Raw genomic sequence first — 16,184 nt, 5'->3', positions numbered from 1 at the left:
AAGGCACCAAATTCCCTTTTGTTCAAAACCACATAAAACCCTTTAATCTTCTTAACAATCCATAATCAACTTATAACAAGCCCATTAATTTAACCGTTTATGTAACAAAATTCAATAACTTGTTGTCCTAATTTCGAACCTCTAACATTAGAATAAACAATAACATATTCAACAATGTGTCCTACTTTCTTGGAATAAACAACCAGAATCAACAATAACTTATTCAATGTCAAAATTCGGTTTTGAATGTATAAATAATAGAAAGACGCCTTAGAAGTTTAAATTCCTTAATCAAAAAGTTACATAGATCTTCACCACACTTACACACCAGAATTAACAATCATTCAAGAAACCGACGGTGCCGGTGCCGGAGCAGGTAAGAGTCCGGGAGCAATGATAGGAGCACTAATCTCAAGAATAGAGATATTATGAGGAATTTGTTTAACAGATTTTACGAATGAAGAATCAAGTTTAGATCCAGGAGCAGCTGATCCAAAAGCAATTTTACCACCTCTAAAATCAGTAATATTGACATACCCTAGATTCCCATCTGCATCACCAGTTGTTTGAAAAAGGGTAGTTGATAAAGTAGTACCTCCATTGATGCAATGAAGTTTTTGTTCATCATAATAATCAAGAAGAACATGAAGACTTAAAGTGTTTTTGATTGCTGAAAGTGGGTAATGATTAGATGTTAAACTTGATATAGCTGAGTTTGTTAGAACTAAACATGTAATAGTTTTACGATTATTGATTTCACTTGCTAGTTTTGTTTTAGAGAGAAGGTTGTTGTATTGACTGTATTCTGGAAAATGAGAGAGCATATGATTAATTAAGTGAGCTTTAGAGAGGGAAAGTAGAGAGAGAAAGATAATTGAAAGATGCAGGAGGAAGATGAAAGATGATGATGGCCTCATCATGGTGGTGGTCATTCTTGGAGTGGATGTGAGTAGTAGGAATGGAGAGAGTGAAAATGGGTTTTGGGGTTTTCAGGAGATATAGAAGAAGATTTTGATTTCCTAAACATTATTGTTTGTCCTCTTATATAGAAAATCTTACCAATCCAATTTCTAAATTTAAAATATGTAGTAACATTTTATTAGGATAGAGCATTTACTTTAGGATTATAAGAACATCAAAGGAAAATTTGAAACAAGATATGAAAATCATCCATTTCTAGATTGTTTTTTTATTGGATTAAGAGTTCCAAAATTAAAAAGATATAGTATCAATCATTAGGTAGAAGATCTCCAAATCAAATTAAGAAAGTTATTTAAAGTAGAAGAAGATTTTGAATTCTCGAACATTATCGTTTGTCCCGTCTATAATCTTACAGATCCAGTTTCTAAATTTAAAATATTTGGTAACATTTTATTAGGCTAGAGCATTAATTCTAGGATTATAACTTCAAAGGTCTTTCATCAAAAAAAAAAAAAAAAAAATTCAAAGGAAAATCTGAAACCAGATATGACAATCATCAGTTTCTAGATTGTTTAATTGGAATAAAAGTCCCAAAATTTGAAAAATATATTAATCATGAGGCTTCTTAATCATTAGATAAAAGATGTCCAAACTAAATGAGTCACTCTTGTTCTCGTATAGAAAGCACCCAACCATATTTTCCATTTTAGAAATATTTCTTACTACTATATAGGTTAGAACATTATTAATGTAACAACCTAAGTTTTTAGATAAGAGGAATGAAATATAGGATATGATGAAAGATTATTGGGCAACTGGGTCAGGTTAAAACATGACTAAATGTGCAATCTGGTCAGAATCAGGTGGCATTTTTCCATCAAGACAAATTCAGGGACTAAAGTGAAAATCAGCTGTTAAGGGGAGAAATCAGAACCAATTTTTTTTCATCCGAGTTCAAGAGTACCCTTGGGAGTCAATAGGGATGTCAACGGGGCGGGTTTGGGACGGTTCATCCTCTTCCCAACTCCGTCCCGTTAGCAAACGGGTTTTACCATTACCGCCCAATAATTAATCGGGGTTGATATTCAATTACCATACCCGCCCCAGTTAAAAATTGCTAAACCATCACCGCCCCGCCCCGTTTAATATATTTTGTTTCACAAAAGTTATTTTAGTTTGAAGTAACATAACAATCGTTAACAAAATTTTATAAGATTTTGAGTATATCAATCATAAACACTACAACTACTTAAATAATATAAAACATAACATAGTTAAATTGATAATATAAAACTAAATTTTTAGAAACATAACCTTAAATAAAACATATATTTAATATATTCGTACTAATCGGTTCGGGGCGGAGTTTACTATCTAATACCAAACCCGCCCCGGACCCGATTATCATTTTTAACTTCATACCAAACCCGAACCGTTTAATAAACGGGTCGGTAAAACTCGTTCCATTAGGGGCGGGTTTGGGAAAAAAACTACCGGCTCAGACCAAATTACCACCCCTAGGAGTCAACACTTGGTTGCCCAAGTGGTTGGTAGTGTTGACATAAACTCCAAAACCTTGGAGGTCTCAGGTTCGATTCCCAGAAGAAGTGGAATCCATGGTTACTGAATTTTAAAGGTATAAATATGTCTCGTGCAGTTTGATACTTAAGGTTTGGTGTTTGGGTGATCTGTAATTATCAAATCGTTATTTACAAAGAAATTGATTTTTTTACTTTTGTAGCTTTGTAGATACTAGTGGCCTGTTTTATTTTGGAGAAGAAAAATTCGATCAAAGAGAGGAAATGGGTAAAATTTCAAGGAATTACTTATTTTCTCGAATTTCAACCTTAGAAGAAGTGATCTATGCATAGTTATGTGGAATCTTTGTCTCGTTTGTGAATTGTCGGGACACGCTCGTACCTATTTATGGGGCACGCGGTGTTACAATTAATTCTTCACCAAGTAAGCCTATAAAGCTGACCGAACAGATATTACAGTAGATCTTCATGAACAATTTTTATTTTCTCTTCGTACTGTTATCCAGTTTACATGGTACACCACTTATCTTTTCCTCCATTTTCGTTAACTCTCATGTTCTTCAACCAACATAAAAAAGACTTGGCACATATGGTGATTAATTGTGTTCAATAAGGTGAACTTCACCGGCTATTATTATGACTTTTCATCTATGATTTTGTGAAACTACCACCTCTATATACGATTGTGTATACAAATGCAAAGTTGAAAAAACAATTCAACGTGTGCAGGTGAACTTCATCGGCTAAAGTCTAAGTCAATGTTTTTTTTTTTTGTTGAACTAGAAAAGATGAATTTAAAGAACATGTGCTCATGTGAACTCCATCCAGTAAAACTCTGGCACAAGAAATTACAATAAGCCACTCAATTAATTTTAAATTTTTGAAGGGATCGAGGAGAAGAGTAAGGAACCATGCGCCCATTACTATCATTAATTTTAAATATTGATGGTGAAGGGGAAAAACGATGCACCACCGAGGAAGTCAATAGCTAGCTAGCTTCATCATTTTATCTCTTTCTATATAGTATATATATATATACACACACTAGTATTTCAGATTATTTTACAAATGCTCCAAATCTCCTAGCTACTATATATAAATTGAGCTCATTTCTGTTCTTAATATATATCCGTCACATATATGCCCGGTCGGTTTATTAACTTAACAATGGCAGATGCACTGATAACTGTTGTGATTGAGAAATTGAGCTGCGTCATCCAGCAAGAGTTGGAGCAAGAAATAAGGTTGGTGGTGGGAGTTAAAGATGATGTAGAGAAGCTAACCACTGTATTGGGGAAGATTCATGCTGTTACTAGAGATGCAGAAAAGAGGCAAATCAAAGAAGAAAGTGTTAAGCTATGGTTAGATGACCTCAAACATGCAGCTTACGACATTGAAGACGTCTTAGACGACTGGTGCACATCCATCCTCATTCAAGGAGGACTTGCTCCAAGTAATGATCATAATAAGGTACTCTCATCCCTCCCACACAAACTTTTCTCTTGCTTTCGTCAAGTAGCTTTGCGTCATGATATTGGTTCTAAGATCAAAGATCTCCGAAAAACACTAGATAATATTGACTCTATGAGATTTAAGTATTCGCTTGACGGAGGAAATAGTACCATTTCTATTGAGAACCATAGTCATGGTCCTTCTCGAAAAGTTATATCCTCAGTCGAAACACAATTGTTTGGTCGTGGTGTGGACAAAGATATCATAGTGAACATGTTGTTGGGTGAGACTACTAGGAACCAACAAGAAAGCCATAACGAAACTGTCCCACTCAACGATAGTAATACCAACCCATTATTCATCTCTATAATTGGAATGGGGGGACTCGGCAAGACCACTCTCGCCCAACTAGCTTTCAATGATCCGGAGGTAGAGACACAATTTGACAAGACCAAAATATGGTTTTGTGTGTCTCATCCTTTTGAATTTGAAAAGCTTGCTGAGGTGATCATCCGAAAGCTTGAAGGGACAATGCCTAGTACCAACGAATGGGAAGATTTCCATCAGTGTCTTTGTGAATCTCTTAGGGGAAAGCGTTTTTTACTTGTGCTTGATGACGTCTGGCCTCAGTATGATCAAAGAAAATGGGATTCTCTTAAGATAAGCCTCAAGTGTGGCGAAAAAGGAAGTCGAGTTTTGGTCACCACTCGAACTGAGACAGTTGCATCAAGGATGGACAATAAGACCTATATACATAAAATGGGTGTTCTGTCTGACGATGATTGTTCTTCCTTATTACGTCATATAGCTCTAGGTGAAAGGAGTGATACTGAAGGAGTTGAAGATTTGGAAAAAATTGGTAGGCAAATAGCGAAGAAGTGTAAAGGTTTGCCTCTTGCAGCAATGTTCTTAGGAGGTCTCTTGAGCGAAAAAAGAACCCCAAACGAATGGAAAAGTGTACTAGAGAGTGAGATTTGGAAACTAGAACAAGAAGAAGGAAATGATGCTAAGTACTTCCTAATCCCGTCCCTCTTACTTAGCTATTCCCATCTAGACTCGCCAATTAAACGATGTTTTACCTACTGTGTGATTTTCCCAAAAGATGCAGAGATAAAGAGAAATGAGCTTATTAAGTTGTGGATGGCACATGGTTTGCTTACCCCTAGAGAAATTAAAATGAATGACTTAGAGAGCATAGGTGATAAGTATTTCGAAAATTTGATGGTACGGTCGTTCTTTCAAGATTTTGTTAAAGATAATGAGGGAAACGTAGTTTCGTGCAAGATGCACGATCTAGTGCATGATTTTGCTTCATTTCTAACAGAGAACGAATACATATTGAATAAAAACTGCCAACCATTATCACACGAACCTACTAGTACAAGAAAGATTCGTCATTTAACATTAATATGTGAAGATGAAGTTAACTCAAGTTCATTTCACTCCTCAATTTACAGAGCTAAAAGTATACGAACTCTTCACCTCGTAATGGCTGGTTGGAATTCGCGTTTGTGTGAAGTTCCTTCTCATCTATTCCATCACCTAAAGTGCCTTAGGGTGTTGTATATGGAAAATATTGGCCTAGAGAGCTTACCAAGTGAGATAGAGAAACTAATACACCTAAGATATCTGAACTTGTCCAAGAATCATCAATTGAAAGAATTGCCTGATTCAATCTGTAATCTATATAATTTACAGACCTTGAATCTAAAGAAATGTCATAACCTGTATCAGCTTCCCAAAGGCATGAATCAATTGATAAACCTAAGATACCTTGAGATCAAGAAAACTAGTAACCTAAACTACTTACCCAAGGGAATTGGAGAATTAACCAATCTTCGAACTCTAAACAAATTTATTGTTGGCCGGAGCGACAGCGAAGGATGTCGAATCACTGAACTAAAAAAACTCAACCTTTTGCGAGGGTACCTAAGAATAGGTGGATTGGGAAGAGTACTAGTTGAGGAGGCTCTAGGGGCGGAGTTGTTGAAAAAACAACATCTCCACGATCTTGGTTTAGATTTCGAGCCCAATGAGGGTGAAATTACAGAAGAGAGTATGGAAGGTGTGCTTCAAGGCCTCCTTCCTTCTCCAAACTTAAAGGAACTATACGTAATGAACTACCCAGGTCGCAAGTTCCCAAGTTGGACAATGGATAAATTGGCCTTGTATCATTTGAGTGGTTTAGAACTATATGATTGCATGAATTGTGTAGAGCTACCTGAACTAGGACAACTGCGCTCACTCGCTGTACTCAGAATATACAGATTGCATAAGTTGAAAAAAATTGGTGTAGAATTTCTTGGTTTTGGTGGTAGCCGCGGTAGTAGAGTAGCCTTCCCAAAATTGGAAGAAATCTTCATGGAAGATATGGACAGCTTGGAAGAGTGGGATTTGGGTGCTTTTGATAGTCGAAAAGTAATTATGCCTTGTCTTCGTCAAATACGCATCAGTTGCAAAAACTTGAAGGCATTACCAAGTTTCGGGAGACTACCAGCATTGGAAGATCTAAAGGTATTCAGCATGTACCAGGTGAAGCACATCGGTTTAGAGTTTTATGGTTTCGACAGTTGTGTTGATGACAAAACCATTGCATTTCCTAAATTAAAAAATCTCCACTTCAGCGATATGCACAATTTAGAGAATTGGGATATTGGATTAGAACATGATGGAAGAGAAATTGTTATTATGCCTTGTCTTAGTTATTTGTCGCTCTACAACATTGCAAAATTGAAGGTGTTGCCTTCTTTTGGAAGACTACCATCCCTCGAAAGTCTTGAAATAACAATAGCACGTGAGGTTGAACGTATTGGATGGGAGTTTTATGGTAATACTCGAGGTACTCGGTGCGTTACTGTAGCATTTCCAAGACTAACAAATCTTAATTTCAGTAGTATGCACAAGTTGAAGGAGTGGGACCTGCCGGAAGTAGAAGACCAGGCTAAAACAATTATGCCATGTCTTCGAACGGTAAGGCTTGAGTGTCCAAAGTTGATGACATTGTCATTCCTGGGGAAACTGCAATGTGTTGAAAAGCTTAAAATTATAGAATTTGATGAGGTGAGGTACATTGGTCCTGAGTTTTACGGAGTTAACAACATTTCGGGTGGAACCATATTTCCCAACTCAAAGAAGCTTGTATTCGTTGGAATGGATAACTTGGAAGAATGGGAACTGAGAACAGAGGAACAAAAACAGTTAATGCCTTGCATTTCTACCATCAAACTATACAAATGTCCAAAGTTAAGGATATTGCCGAGCCACATCCCTCAAACACTAAGAAAACTCAAATTTTCAAACTGTCCTAGATTAGCATGGGGTCCTAATTCACCTTCCAGTTCCATTATTACCCATCCTCTTATTGAAGAGCTAGAATTATTTGAAGACAATGGTATTTTCTCAAGGTCACTGTCATTCTTCCCCAACCTCAAGTCTTTGTCTATCTTGTATCCACCTAAAGAAGCGACGTTTCTGCACGGTTTACCAGAACTGAAAGAGCTCCAGTATTTAACACTCCACCACTGCAATTCTTTGCAATGCATCCCAGAAGAGATACAAGATCTCGATAGGCTTCAAGCATTGATTATCGAATATTGTGATATCATTGGACCACGCTGCGTAAATGACGGAGATGACTGGAACATCATTTCTCATATTCCCAATATCTTTGTTGACGACGAAAGGATCCAGTAAGAGTTGTCTGGCCAATGGGACCAAAGAAGAATTAACGGTACGTGCGGAAATCATTCCCTTTGCAAATCGGTTTTCAAGGCTCAACGGGCTTCCACAGGTATACATATTTCAAAACTATAAATCGTGTTGCTTAATTTTTTTTTTACCTTTGCAAGAATTAATCAATACTTATTGTTGAAACAGGAGGTACAACAACATAACTCATTATCATCTGCCTTGCCCATACGCAGTTCTGTCTCAAGGAAGCATATGGTTAGTGGCAAATGGATGGCGAGTTTTCCTTTCATAATTTTTCTACAATTTCTCATGATGGTTATCAGAAGGTTTAGATTTATTCCAAGCAGTTGGAATGTTAGTTCATAGGCTTTATGGTCCACAGTTGTGTATTGTGTGAAGCCATTCGAACCTCACTTTCTTATTTTCTGTAAGAATTGGTTGCACAAAAATATTTCATGTGTTGCATTGTGAATTTTCCTAAGTCGGTTCTTTCATGGCTCGGTTGTTGTTGTTGTTGCAGCAATGATTTTATTTTTCTCACCTTTCTCCCATCATCAATTACTTCAACATGAGAATAACGTGTTTTTGTGTCTAAAAGTTTGACATGCACGGATGCACCAAACAACCAAGTTATGGTTTTCATTACTTTCTACTTGTAATTCTGTTTCCGATATTATCCTTGAGGTCATTCTAGTATTTTCCGTTTAAAATTTTTAGCAAGTAAATTTCCTTGTATGTCATTTAACTATATTAATAAAATCCGCGCGGCATTTGTCCGTTATCTAAGCATACTAGATTAAAATAATCTAAGTCTCCTAAGATTATTTTCCTCTATCAACGAAAGTACACTCTGGACATTCTCCGCGACGCCTAGAAGTTTCTAGGGGTCCTAAGGGTAATGAAGAAGGATATTGAAAAAAGGCTGTCCACGAATGAACTAGAGACCGGTTCCAACCTCTTTTCCGGCAACATGTATGAGTAAAAGACAAAGAGGGAAATCTTTTGAAATGAGTGATGAAAAGGGAAAGGAAACATTATCTATTAAGTGTGACTAATGGAATTATGATTTAGGGGCCAAAATGGAGTGATGGACAAATATGGGGCCAAATTTCTAGTTTGTCACAAATTGGTATCCTATTTAAAATTAAATCTTAATCATAATTTCATTAGTCAAACTTAACAGTTAATGTTCTTTTTTTTCTTTTCACGAATCATTTCAAATTGCAAAGTTGAAAAAACAATTCAACATGCGCAGGTAAACTCCCTTACAACTTTGCCTGCTCTTTATACAATAATACAAATGCTATTTTTTTTTTTTTTGATGAAGTATGTACAAATATAATGATTTCAACAAAAAAATGTACATATGTAATGGGAATGGAAAATCTAAGTCAATGTTTTTTTTTTGTTGAACCAAGTCCAAGTCAGTGGTTAGTAGGTGCAACTGGCAAAGATTAATTTATACAACGTGTGGCGATGTGAACTCCAATAAGACTTTGGAAAAAAAAAATTCAATAGCGCAAGAACGACACTGAATTAGTCTTTAGTTTATGAGGGTCAAGGGCAAGGAAGCATGAGCCCATTAATATTGTTAACTATTAATATTGATGGTGAAGGGAAAGGTGGTGGCAGAAGTCGATAGCTTCATCATTTTTGTAACCAAAAAAAAAAAGTTCCTCACGGTATTTCTTTGTATTGGGATTATTTTATGCTTGAAATCTCGTGCTATAAGTAAATATGGAGAAGGAAGTTTGAGCACAAGACTACACTTGTGTTTTTCTTTTGTGTTCTTGATATCCCTTATTGAGATCACATAACTATGGCAGATGCACTGATAACTGTTGTGATTGAGAAATTGAGCTCTGTCATCCAGCAAGAGGTTGAGCAAGAAATAAGGTTGGTGGTGGGAGTTAAAGATGAGGTAGATGCACTAACCACTATATTGAGGAACATTCATGCTGTTACTAGAGATGCAGAAAAGAGGCAAATCAATGAAGAAACTGTTAAGCTTTGGTTAGATGACCTCAAACATGCAGCTTACGACATTGAAGACGTCTTAGACGACTGGTGCACATCTATTCTCATTCGAGGAGGACTTGCTCATAACGATCATAAGGTACTCTCATCCCTCCCACGCAAACTTTTCTCTTGCTTTCGTCAAGTAGCTTTGCGTCATGATATTGGTTCTAAGATCAAAGATCTCCGCAGAAAACTAGATGAAATTAATTCTAGGAGACGTGACTATTCGCTTAACCGAGAAAATCCCATTCTTACGGACAGCTTGGAAGAGTGGGATTTGGGTGCTTTTGATAGTCGAAAAGTAATTATGCCTTGTCTTCGTCAAATACACATGAGTTGCAAAACTTGAAGGCAATACCAAGTCTTGGGAGACTACCAGCACTGGAAGATCTACAGGTATTCAGCATGCATCAGGTGAAGCACATAGGTTTAAAGTTTTATGGTTTCGACAGTTGTGTTTCGACAGTTGTGTTGACGACACAACAATTGCATTTCCTAAGTTAAAAAGTGTTTACTTCGTGGAATGTACAGTTTAGAGAAATGGGATATTGAATTAGAACATGATGGAAGAGAAATTGTTATTATGCCTTGTCTTCGTGACTTGACAATTTTCAAAATTGGAAAATTGAAGGTGCTGCCTTCTTTCCGAAAATACCATCCCTCGAAAGTCTTCAAATAGCAATCGCATGTGAGGTTGAACGCATTGGATTGGAGTTTTATGGCAATATTCGAGGTATTCGATGCATTAACGTAGCATTTCCAAAACTGACAAATCTTGATTTCAGTGGTATGGACAAGTTGGAGGCATGGGACTTGCCGGAAGTAGAAAACCAGGCAAAAACAATTATGCCATGTCTTCGAACAGTAAGTCTTGAATGTCCAAAGTTGTGAAATTGTCATTCCCGGGGAAACTCCAATGTGTTGAAAAGCTTAAAATAATAGCATTTGATGAGGTGAGGCACATTGGTCCCGAGTTTTACGGAGTTAACAACATTTGCGATGCAACCGTATTTCCCAACTTGAAAGAGCTTATATTCGTTCGAATGGAGAACTTGGAAGAATGGGAATTAAGAACAGAGGAACAAAAACAGTTCATGCCTTGCATTTCTACCATCAGACTTACCCGATGTCCAAAGTTAAGGATGTTGCCGAGCCACATCCCTCAAACAATAAGAAAACTCATATTTACAAAATGTCCTAGATTAGCATGGGGTCCTAATTCACCTTCCAGTTCTATCATTACCTATCCCTATCCTCTTATTGAAGAGCTAGAATTAATGTCAGACAATGGTGTTTTCTCAAGGTCACTGTCATTCTTCCCCAACCTCAAGTCTTTGTCTATCTTTAATCTGCCTAAAGAAGCGACGTTTCCGCAAGGATTATCTGAACTGCAAGAGCTCCAGTATTTAAGACTCAGCCGATGCGCTTCTTTGCAATGCCTCCCAGAAGAGATACAAGATCTCCATAGGCTTCAAGAATTGAGTATCGGATATTGTGATATCATTGAACCACTTTGTGTAAAAGACGGAGATGACAGGAACATCATTTCTCATATTCCCAACATCTTCATTGACAACAAAAGGGTCCAGTAAGAGTTGCCCAGCTAATCGGACCAAGGTACAATTAACGGTGCGAGCTATAACCCTTCGCTTTGCAATCCGATTTCAAGGCCCAATGGGCTTCCACAGGTATATATTTTTCAAAACTATAAAATCGTGTCTGATTATTATTTTTTACATTTGCAAGAGTTAATCAATACTTATTAGTTTTAGTCCAAACTGGTATATTTTTTGCTGAACAGGAACTACAACAACATACCTCATTATCATCTGCATCGCTTGTGCTCAGTTCTGTCTCAAGGGAACATATGATTAGTAGCGAATGAATGGCGAGTTTTCCTTTCCTAATTTCCCTACAATTTCTCATAATGTTTATGATGAGGTTTAGATTTATTCTAGGCACTTGCAATATTAGTTCATAGGCTTTATGCTCCACAATTGTGTGTTGTGTAATTAATAGTAGTCGGTAGACCTAGTTGGGAATGGTGATGCAGAGGAATTGGCCGAGAAATACATGGATGAGATCGAAGGGGCCAAATACAAGGGTGACAGACTAAAACGACCAAAATCGAAGCTACGGGTGTCGGAATTGGACGAAATTTTGAGGGATGGTGCGAAATAGCGTTCCGGTCATTCGGGTGAAATTAACATCATTTACCTTCTCTTTGATGTTGTCCCTTTGATTTCCTTCATCACTTCTTTATCTCTACACATGCAACAATAAACCTCCATTAAAACTAGTTAATTCATCTCACAATCATCACCTAGAGAGAGAAAGTAAGATTTCTTACCAAAGCTTCCATAAAACCTAGCTCAAATCCCATCTTCAAGCCTTGAATCAACAAATCAAGCATTTCCCCCTTGAAATTCTACCCGAATCTTCTCTTTGACCAATTTTTTCTACTCCAAAAACCCAACACCACTCTTTGACCCGGTTCTGATTTTTTCCCATTAAACAGCCGAATTTCATTTTAGTCCCTGATTTAGTACTGATTACAAAAAGACCCCTGATTCTGACCCGATTGCGTATTTAGTCCCTGATTTCACTTAGTCTGAATTCAGAATGGTCCCTCATCTAACTTCAAATCGTGGGATGTTACAGTAACTAGTGGCAGTGCGTTACTGACCCCCTACCAGTTTCTTCTTAATTAGAATCACTTGCAATGACAGGGTTAACAGATGGATTACAACGGTTGTGGTGTGGAACCACTTTAAGGTGTTATTTCTATATTCACTTTGGTTTTGATTTAGATTCAAAGTTATACTTTTATCAGTTTATGCACTGGGAACAATATAATGTATATATGTATCACATAGGTTGTATAAAGATGTATGGTTTTGTGCATGATGAGTTAACAGAGTTATTGAGGTATTGTGGTTCGGTTAGGGACCAGAGTTGTTAGTCATGTATTTAAGTTGGTTTTAGATTTCGCTTGATTATATTTATGTGTATGCAAATGTATAGTTTGCATGATAGGTTTCGCAGGTTTGACTGGTTCGATTTTCAGAGGAGATTTTGTCAGATTTTTGTCTCGTCTGTGAATTGTCGGGACGTAATCGTGCCTATTTATGGGACACGTGGTGTTACAATTAATTCTTCATCAAGTAATTTAGGCTATAAATAAAGTAAATAATGTAATACTTTGTCGGGCTTTAGGCCTCTTTGTTGTCGGACTTTAGGCCTCTTTCATTCGTGGTTTAAAAATTAGGCGGTTATCGTGCTTATTATATCTTCATGATGCATCAATGTCTTGTAACGACTAACGTAGATCGCAGTCGAATTCTCAAAAAAATTAACATCCCTAGTAATCTTTTTCTTTTAAAATTTATCAATTTATTTTCTTGTTTGCAGGACAAAATTCACCACCATAATGACTTACACACACACACACACATTCATTTTTTCTAATAAACAGGAAATTGGGTTGGAGGCCCAATTTCATGTTTTTTTTGGTCAAAAAGATAAGTTATCTTTTTGTCCTTTTAGGCCCCATATATAATTTGGAAATAGGCTTGAAGGACAATTCTAAAAGCACTCCCATTTTTAATGCCGAATTGCCCTTAGAATCTTAGCTTGCGAAGCTTTGCAAACTAGTTTGCAATCTGATTTACAGAGCTTTGCAAACTGGTTTGCACTGCTTTGTAATCTGGTTTACAAAGCTTTGCAAACTGGTTTGCTGAGCTTTGCAATCCCGTTTGCATTGCTTTGCAATCTGGTTTGCCTTGCAATGACTTTGCACACACTTTGCAATCTGATTTGCAGAGCTTTGCAAACTAGTTTGCACTACTTTGCAATTTGATTTGTCTTGCAAAGCTTTGCAAACTCGTTTGCAATCTCGTTTGCAAACTGGTTTGCACTCTCGTTTGCAAACTGGTTTGCAATAAGGTCAGTTTCGTCTTTTTCCTATATTAGATTATTTACAAAAATGTCATAGGGAGCTGAAGCCTACAAAAAGTTGATAAATCATTTTTAACCAAAACTCAAATTTTTAGGGAGTTTTGGTCAAATTTCCCTTTTCTAAATTATCACATTGTCTCCTTTATGAATCTAGTATGTGGTACCCTAGCTTGCTGTCCTTTATTATCGGTTCGAGATCCTTGCAGAAAATGTTACAGTGAGAAGCTTCATCATAGTCAGTAATAGTCACTGAACCAAAAGAGTGGTAACTGGACCATACAATATTATATTAGAGGATAGATATGCATGGTGAATATGTACTTTCTTCCAAAGATGGAAGTTCAAGAGTGTCCATCTGGTTAATCATACGAGAATGCTAGATACGAAGAGAACGACCACATAGAATGTCCATGACATAGATATCATAGTTGCACATTTACATTAATCTCTTATATGATGAACGTATATGATGAGCACAGGAAGGAGCAAACTTCCCAATATATAATTCAAATGTGAAAGCATATTACAGTACAAGATCTACGTGAAGTATTAAGAATGACACTTCAAATCTTAAACGTCCTTCACTCTAATTGACATGGACATTATACTATTTTTCACCTGCACTTTAAACTAGTTGAAGAACGATCACTTTATCCACAAACAGGGGCGGATCTATAGGGTTGCCATATATGCCATGGACAACCCTATACTCTAAAAACCAACTTAGCTCAGTGGTAAGATTGTTGAGATTTATGTCCTAGGTCCTGGGTTCGAGACCCATTGGCAGCACTTAAAAAGTCACTTTTTCTTCTATTTCTTTTACAGGAAATTGGGCCTCCGGCCCAATTTCTTGTATATTTTTGTTAAAAAGACAACCCATCTTTTTAACTAGCTAGGCCCCAAGTAAGTTATAAAAATAGGCTTGAAGGACATTTTTAAAGGCACCAATTTTTTAAGAGTCAAAAGTACCCTTCATTCAATTAGAAATACCTAGTAATAATCTAACTAATAAATCAGGAACTTGAGTTTTTCTCATGAACGAATCGAGTTGGATTGTCTAAAATTTCTGGGGTTTGAATCGATTTTGGCTATAAGATAGGTTGATGTTTTTAGGTTTTGGTGATTAAATCTATTTGCTTGTTGTTTGAAGAGGCTTTTAAGGGGTTTGATTTAGTTTTTGGTTCTAAATTCTAGAGAGATAAAGTTTTATATACTTTCAATGGAAGGAGAATTTGATAGTGTTTCAAGGTATAATCCAACTTCTTCATTGCTTTATTTTCATTGAGTTATGAATGATGGATGACAATTTGTTAGTTTTGATGTTTATGTTCAAACTTATTTGTTGGATTTATATGAAAGTTGTGAAAGTATAGTTGATGCAAGCAATGTGTTTGATAAAATGCTTGAAAGAGATGTTGTTGCTTGGAACGCAACGTTAGTTGGTTATACAAGACGTAGGTTGGTTGAAATAGCTATAAAGTTGTTAGATGAATTGCCTGTGAGAAATATTTTTTTCTTGGACAATTATGATTGGTATTTATGTTCAAATTGAGAATTTCATGAAAGCTTTGGAAGTTTTTCGAAGAAAAGTAAAATGATGGTGCTAGCGCTTATAAAATGACTATTATGAATTTGTAGGGGTTTCAGCTAGCTTTTCGATACAACATTCTATTAGACAAAATATAATAATTTGTAACAAATTTCATGTTAAATCAATTCAACAACTAATTTGCAAACTATTTGCATGACATTGCAAGGTGTTTGCAAGGCTCTGCAAGATGTTTGCAAGGCTCTGTAAGGTGTTTGCAAGGCTCTGCAAGGTATTTGCAAAGCTTTGCAAGGCTCTGCAAGGTGTTTGCAAGGTTGTGCAAGGTATTTGCAGAATTCATGCAAGGTGTTCGCAAGGCTCTGCAAAGTTTTTGCAAGGCTCTGCAAGGTGTTCGCAAGGCTCTGCAATTTGTTTGCAAGGCTATCCAAGGTGTTTGCAAAAACCATGCAAAGTGTTTGCAAGGCTCTGCAAGGTCTTTGCAAGGCTTTGCAAGGCAGTGCAAGGTGTTTGCAAGGTATTTTCTTAGACTAGGGTTAGGTTAGTCTTTTTACTAAAATTGAAAATTACATAATTGCCATCAGGGAGGTGAAGTCTAAAAAACTTTGATGAATCCTTTTTAACCAAAATCATAATTTCTTAGGGAGTTTTGGCCAAATTCCCCACCCCTTTCTTTTACCACTAATTTCCTCCAAAAACACCCTACCTATCCCCTCCATTTCTTTGTAAAAAAACTAATTAAACCCCTCATTCTTTGCCTCTCCCAATCAGTTGAGAAATCGAATGTCTAACCCATGGCTTAATGATTGTTTAGTGACATTTGTGGAGAAAGATGTGTTTGCTACAATCGATGATAAAGATATAATCAAGCGCTTTCAAGGAATGAGTAAAAGGAGAATGAATTTACGCTTGGACTAGAAAGAGATTTTTATTTTGAGTTGTAATTAAAACATTAGTATATTTGATTATGTAATACTCGGATATTTTTTTTCTATAATATTTCGGCATACCTTGAGTTTTATTCCTGGATCCGCCCCTGTCCACAAACAACGTTAGACTAA

The 16,184-nt window shown here is 36.5% G+C and overlaps 2 protein-coding genes and 1 long non-coding RNA gene across 4 annotated transcripts; 1 reads left to right on the top strand and 2 right to left on the bottom strand.

Moving 5' to 3' along the window:
* Positions 1-344: 344 nt before the first annotated feature.
* On the bottom strand, positions 345-2,998 carry LOC147541688 (fasciclin-like arabinogalactan protein 8). Its single transcript, XM_086632397.1, has 2 exons — positions 2,956-2,998; positions 345-670 (listed from the first exon to the last, which is right to left on the bottom strand). Exons 1-2 carry the CDS (start codon positions 2,996-2,998, stop codon positions 345-347), a joined length of 369 nt encoding a protein of 122 aa, XP_086488523.1.
* A 575-nt stretch (positions 2,999-3,573) lies between these two features.
* On the top strand, positions 3,574-11,649 carry LOC147541687 (putative disease resistance protein RGA1). Of its 2 annotated transcripts, none has more exons than XM_086634544.1 (2): positions 3,574-7,701; positions 11,469-11,649. In XM_086634544.1, exon 1 carries the CDS (start codon positions 3,600-3,602, stop codon positions 7,602-7,604), a length of 4,005 nt encoding a protein of 1,334 aa, XP_086490670.1. In that variant the 5' UTR covers positions 3,574-3,599; the 3' UTR covers positions 7,605-7,701; positions 11,469-11,649. The 2 variants fall into 2 exon arrangements, with proteins under 2 accessions (XP_086490670.1, XP_086490671.1); XM_086634545.1 differs by lacking the exon at positions 11,469-11,649 and adding an exon at positions 7,788-8,082.
* Positions 10,700-12,104, bottom strand: LOC147541686 (uncharacterized). The gene is made up of 3 exons (XR_015223380.1): positions 11,971-12,104; positions 11,829-11,885; positions 10,700-11,574 (listed from the first exon to the last, which is right to left on the bottom strand). It is a non-coding gene; the product is annotated as an uncharacterized LOC147541686 (long non-coding RNA).
* Positions 12,105-16,184: the final 4,080 nt, after the last annotated feature.

The sequence above is a fragment of the Eschscholzia californica genome, unplaced genomic scaffold (assembly GCF_041429995.1).
Source record: "Eschscholzia californica isolate CP2 unplaced genomic scaffold, dmEscCali1.0.p SCAF_4, whole genome shotgun sequence".
In the NCBI taxonomy this organism is placed as follows: Eukaryota; Viridiplantae; Streptophyta; class Magnoliopsida; order Ranunculales; family Papaveraceae; genus Eschscholzia; species Eschscholzia californica.
Note: the sequence above shows the minus strand (reverse complement) of the source record. Positions and strands in the feature narration are given on the sequence as shown.

Excerpts from the sequence above, each read along its gene's own strand:
- LOC147541688 (XM_086632397.1), bottom strand. The coding sequence starts at position 2,998 with ATGGAGGAAAAGATAAGTGGTGTACCATGTAAACTGGATAACA. Across the intron at positions 671-2,955 it reads ACCATGTAAACTGGATAACA|CAATCAAAAACACTTTAAGT; the intron begins GTACGAAGAGAA and ends ACCCACTTTCAG.
- LOC147541687 (XM_086634544.1), top strand. The coding sequence starts at position 3,600 with ATGCCCGGTCGGTTTATTAACTTAACAATGGCAGATGCACTGATAACT.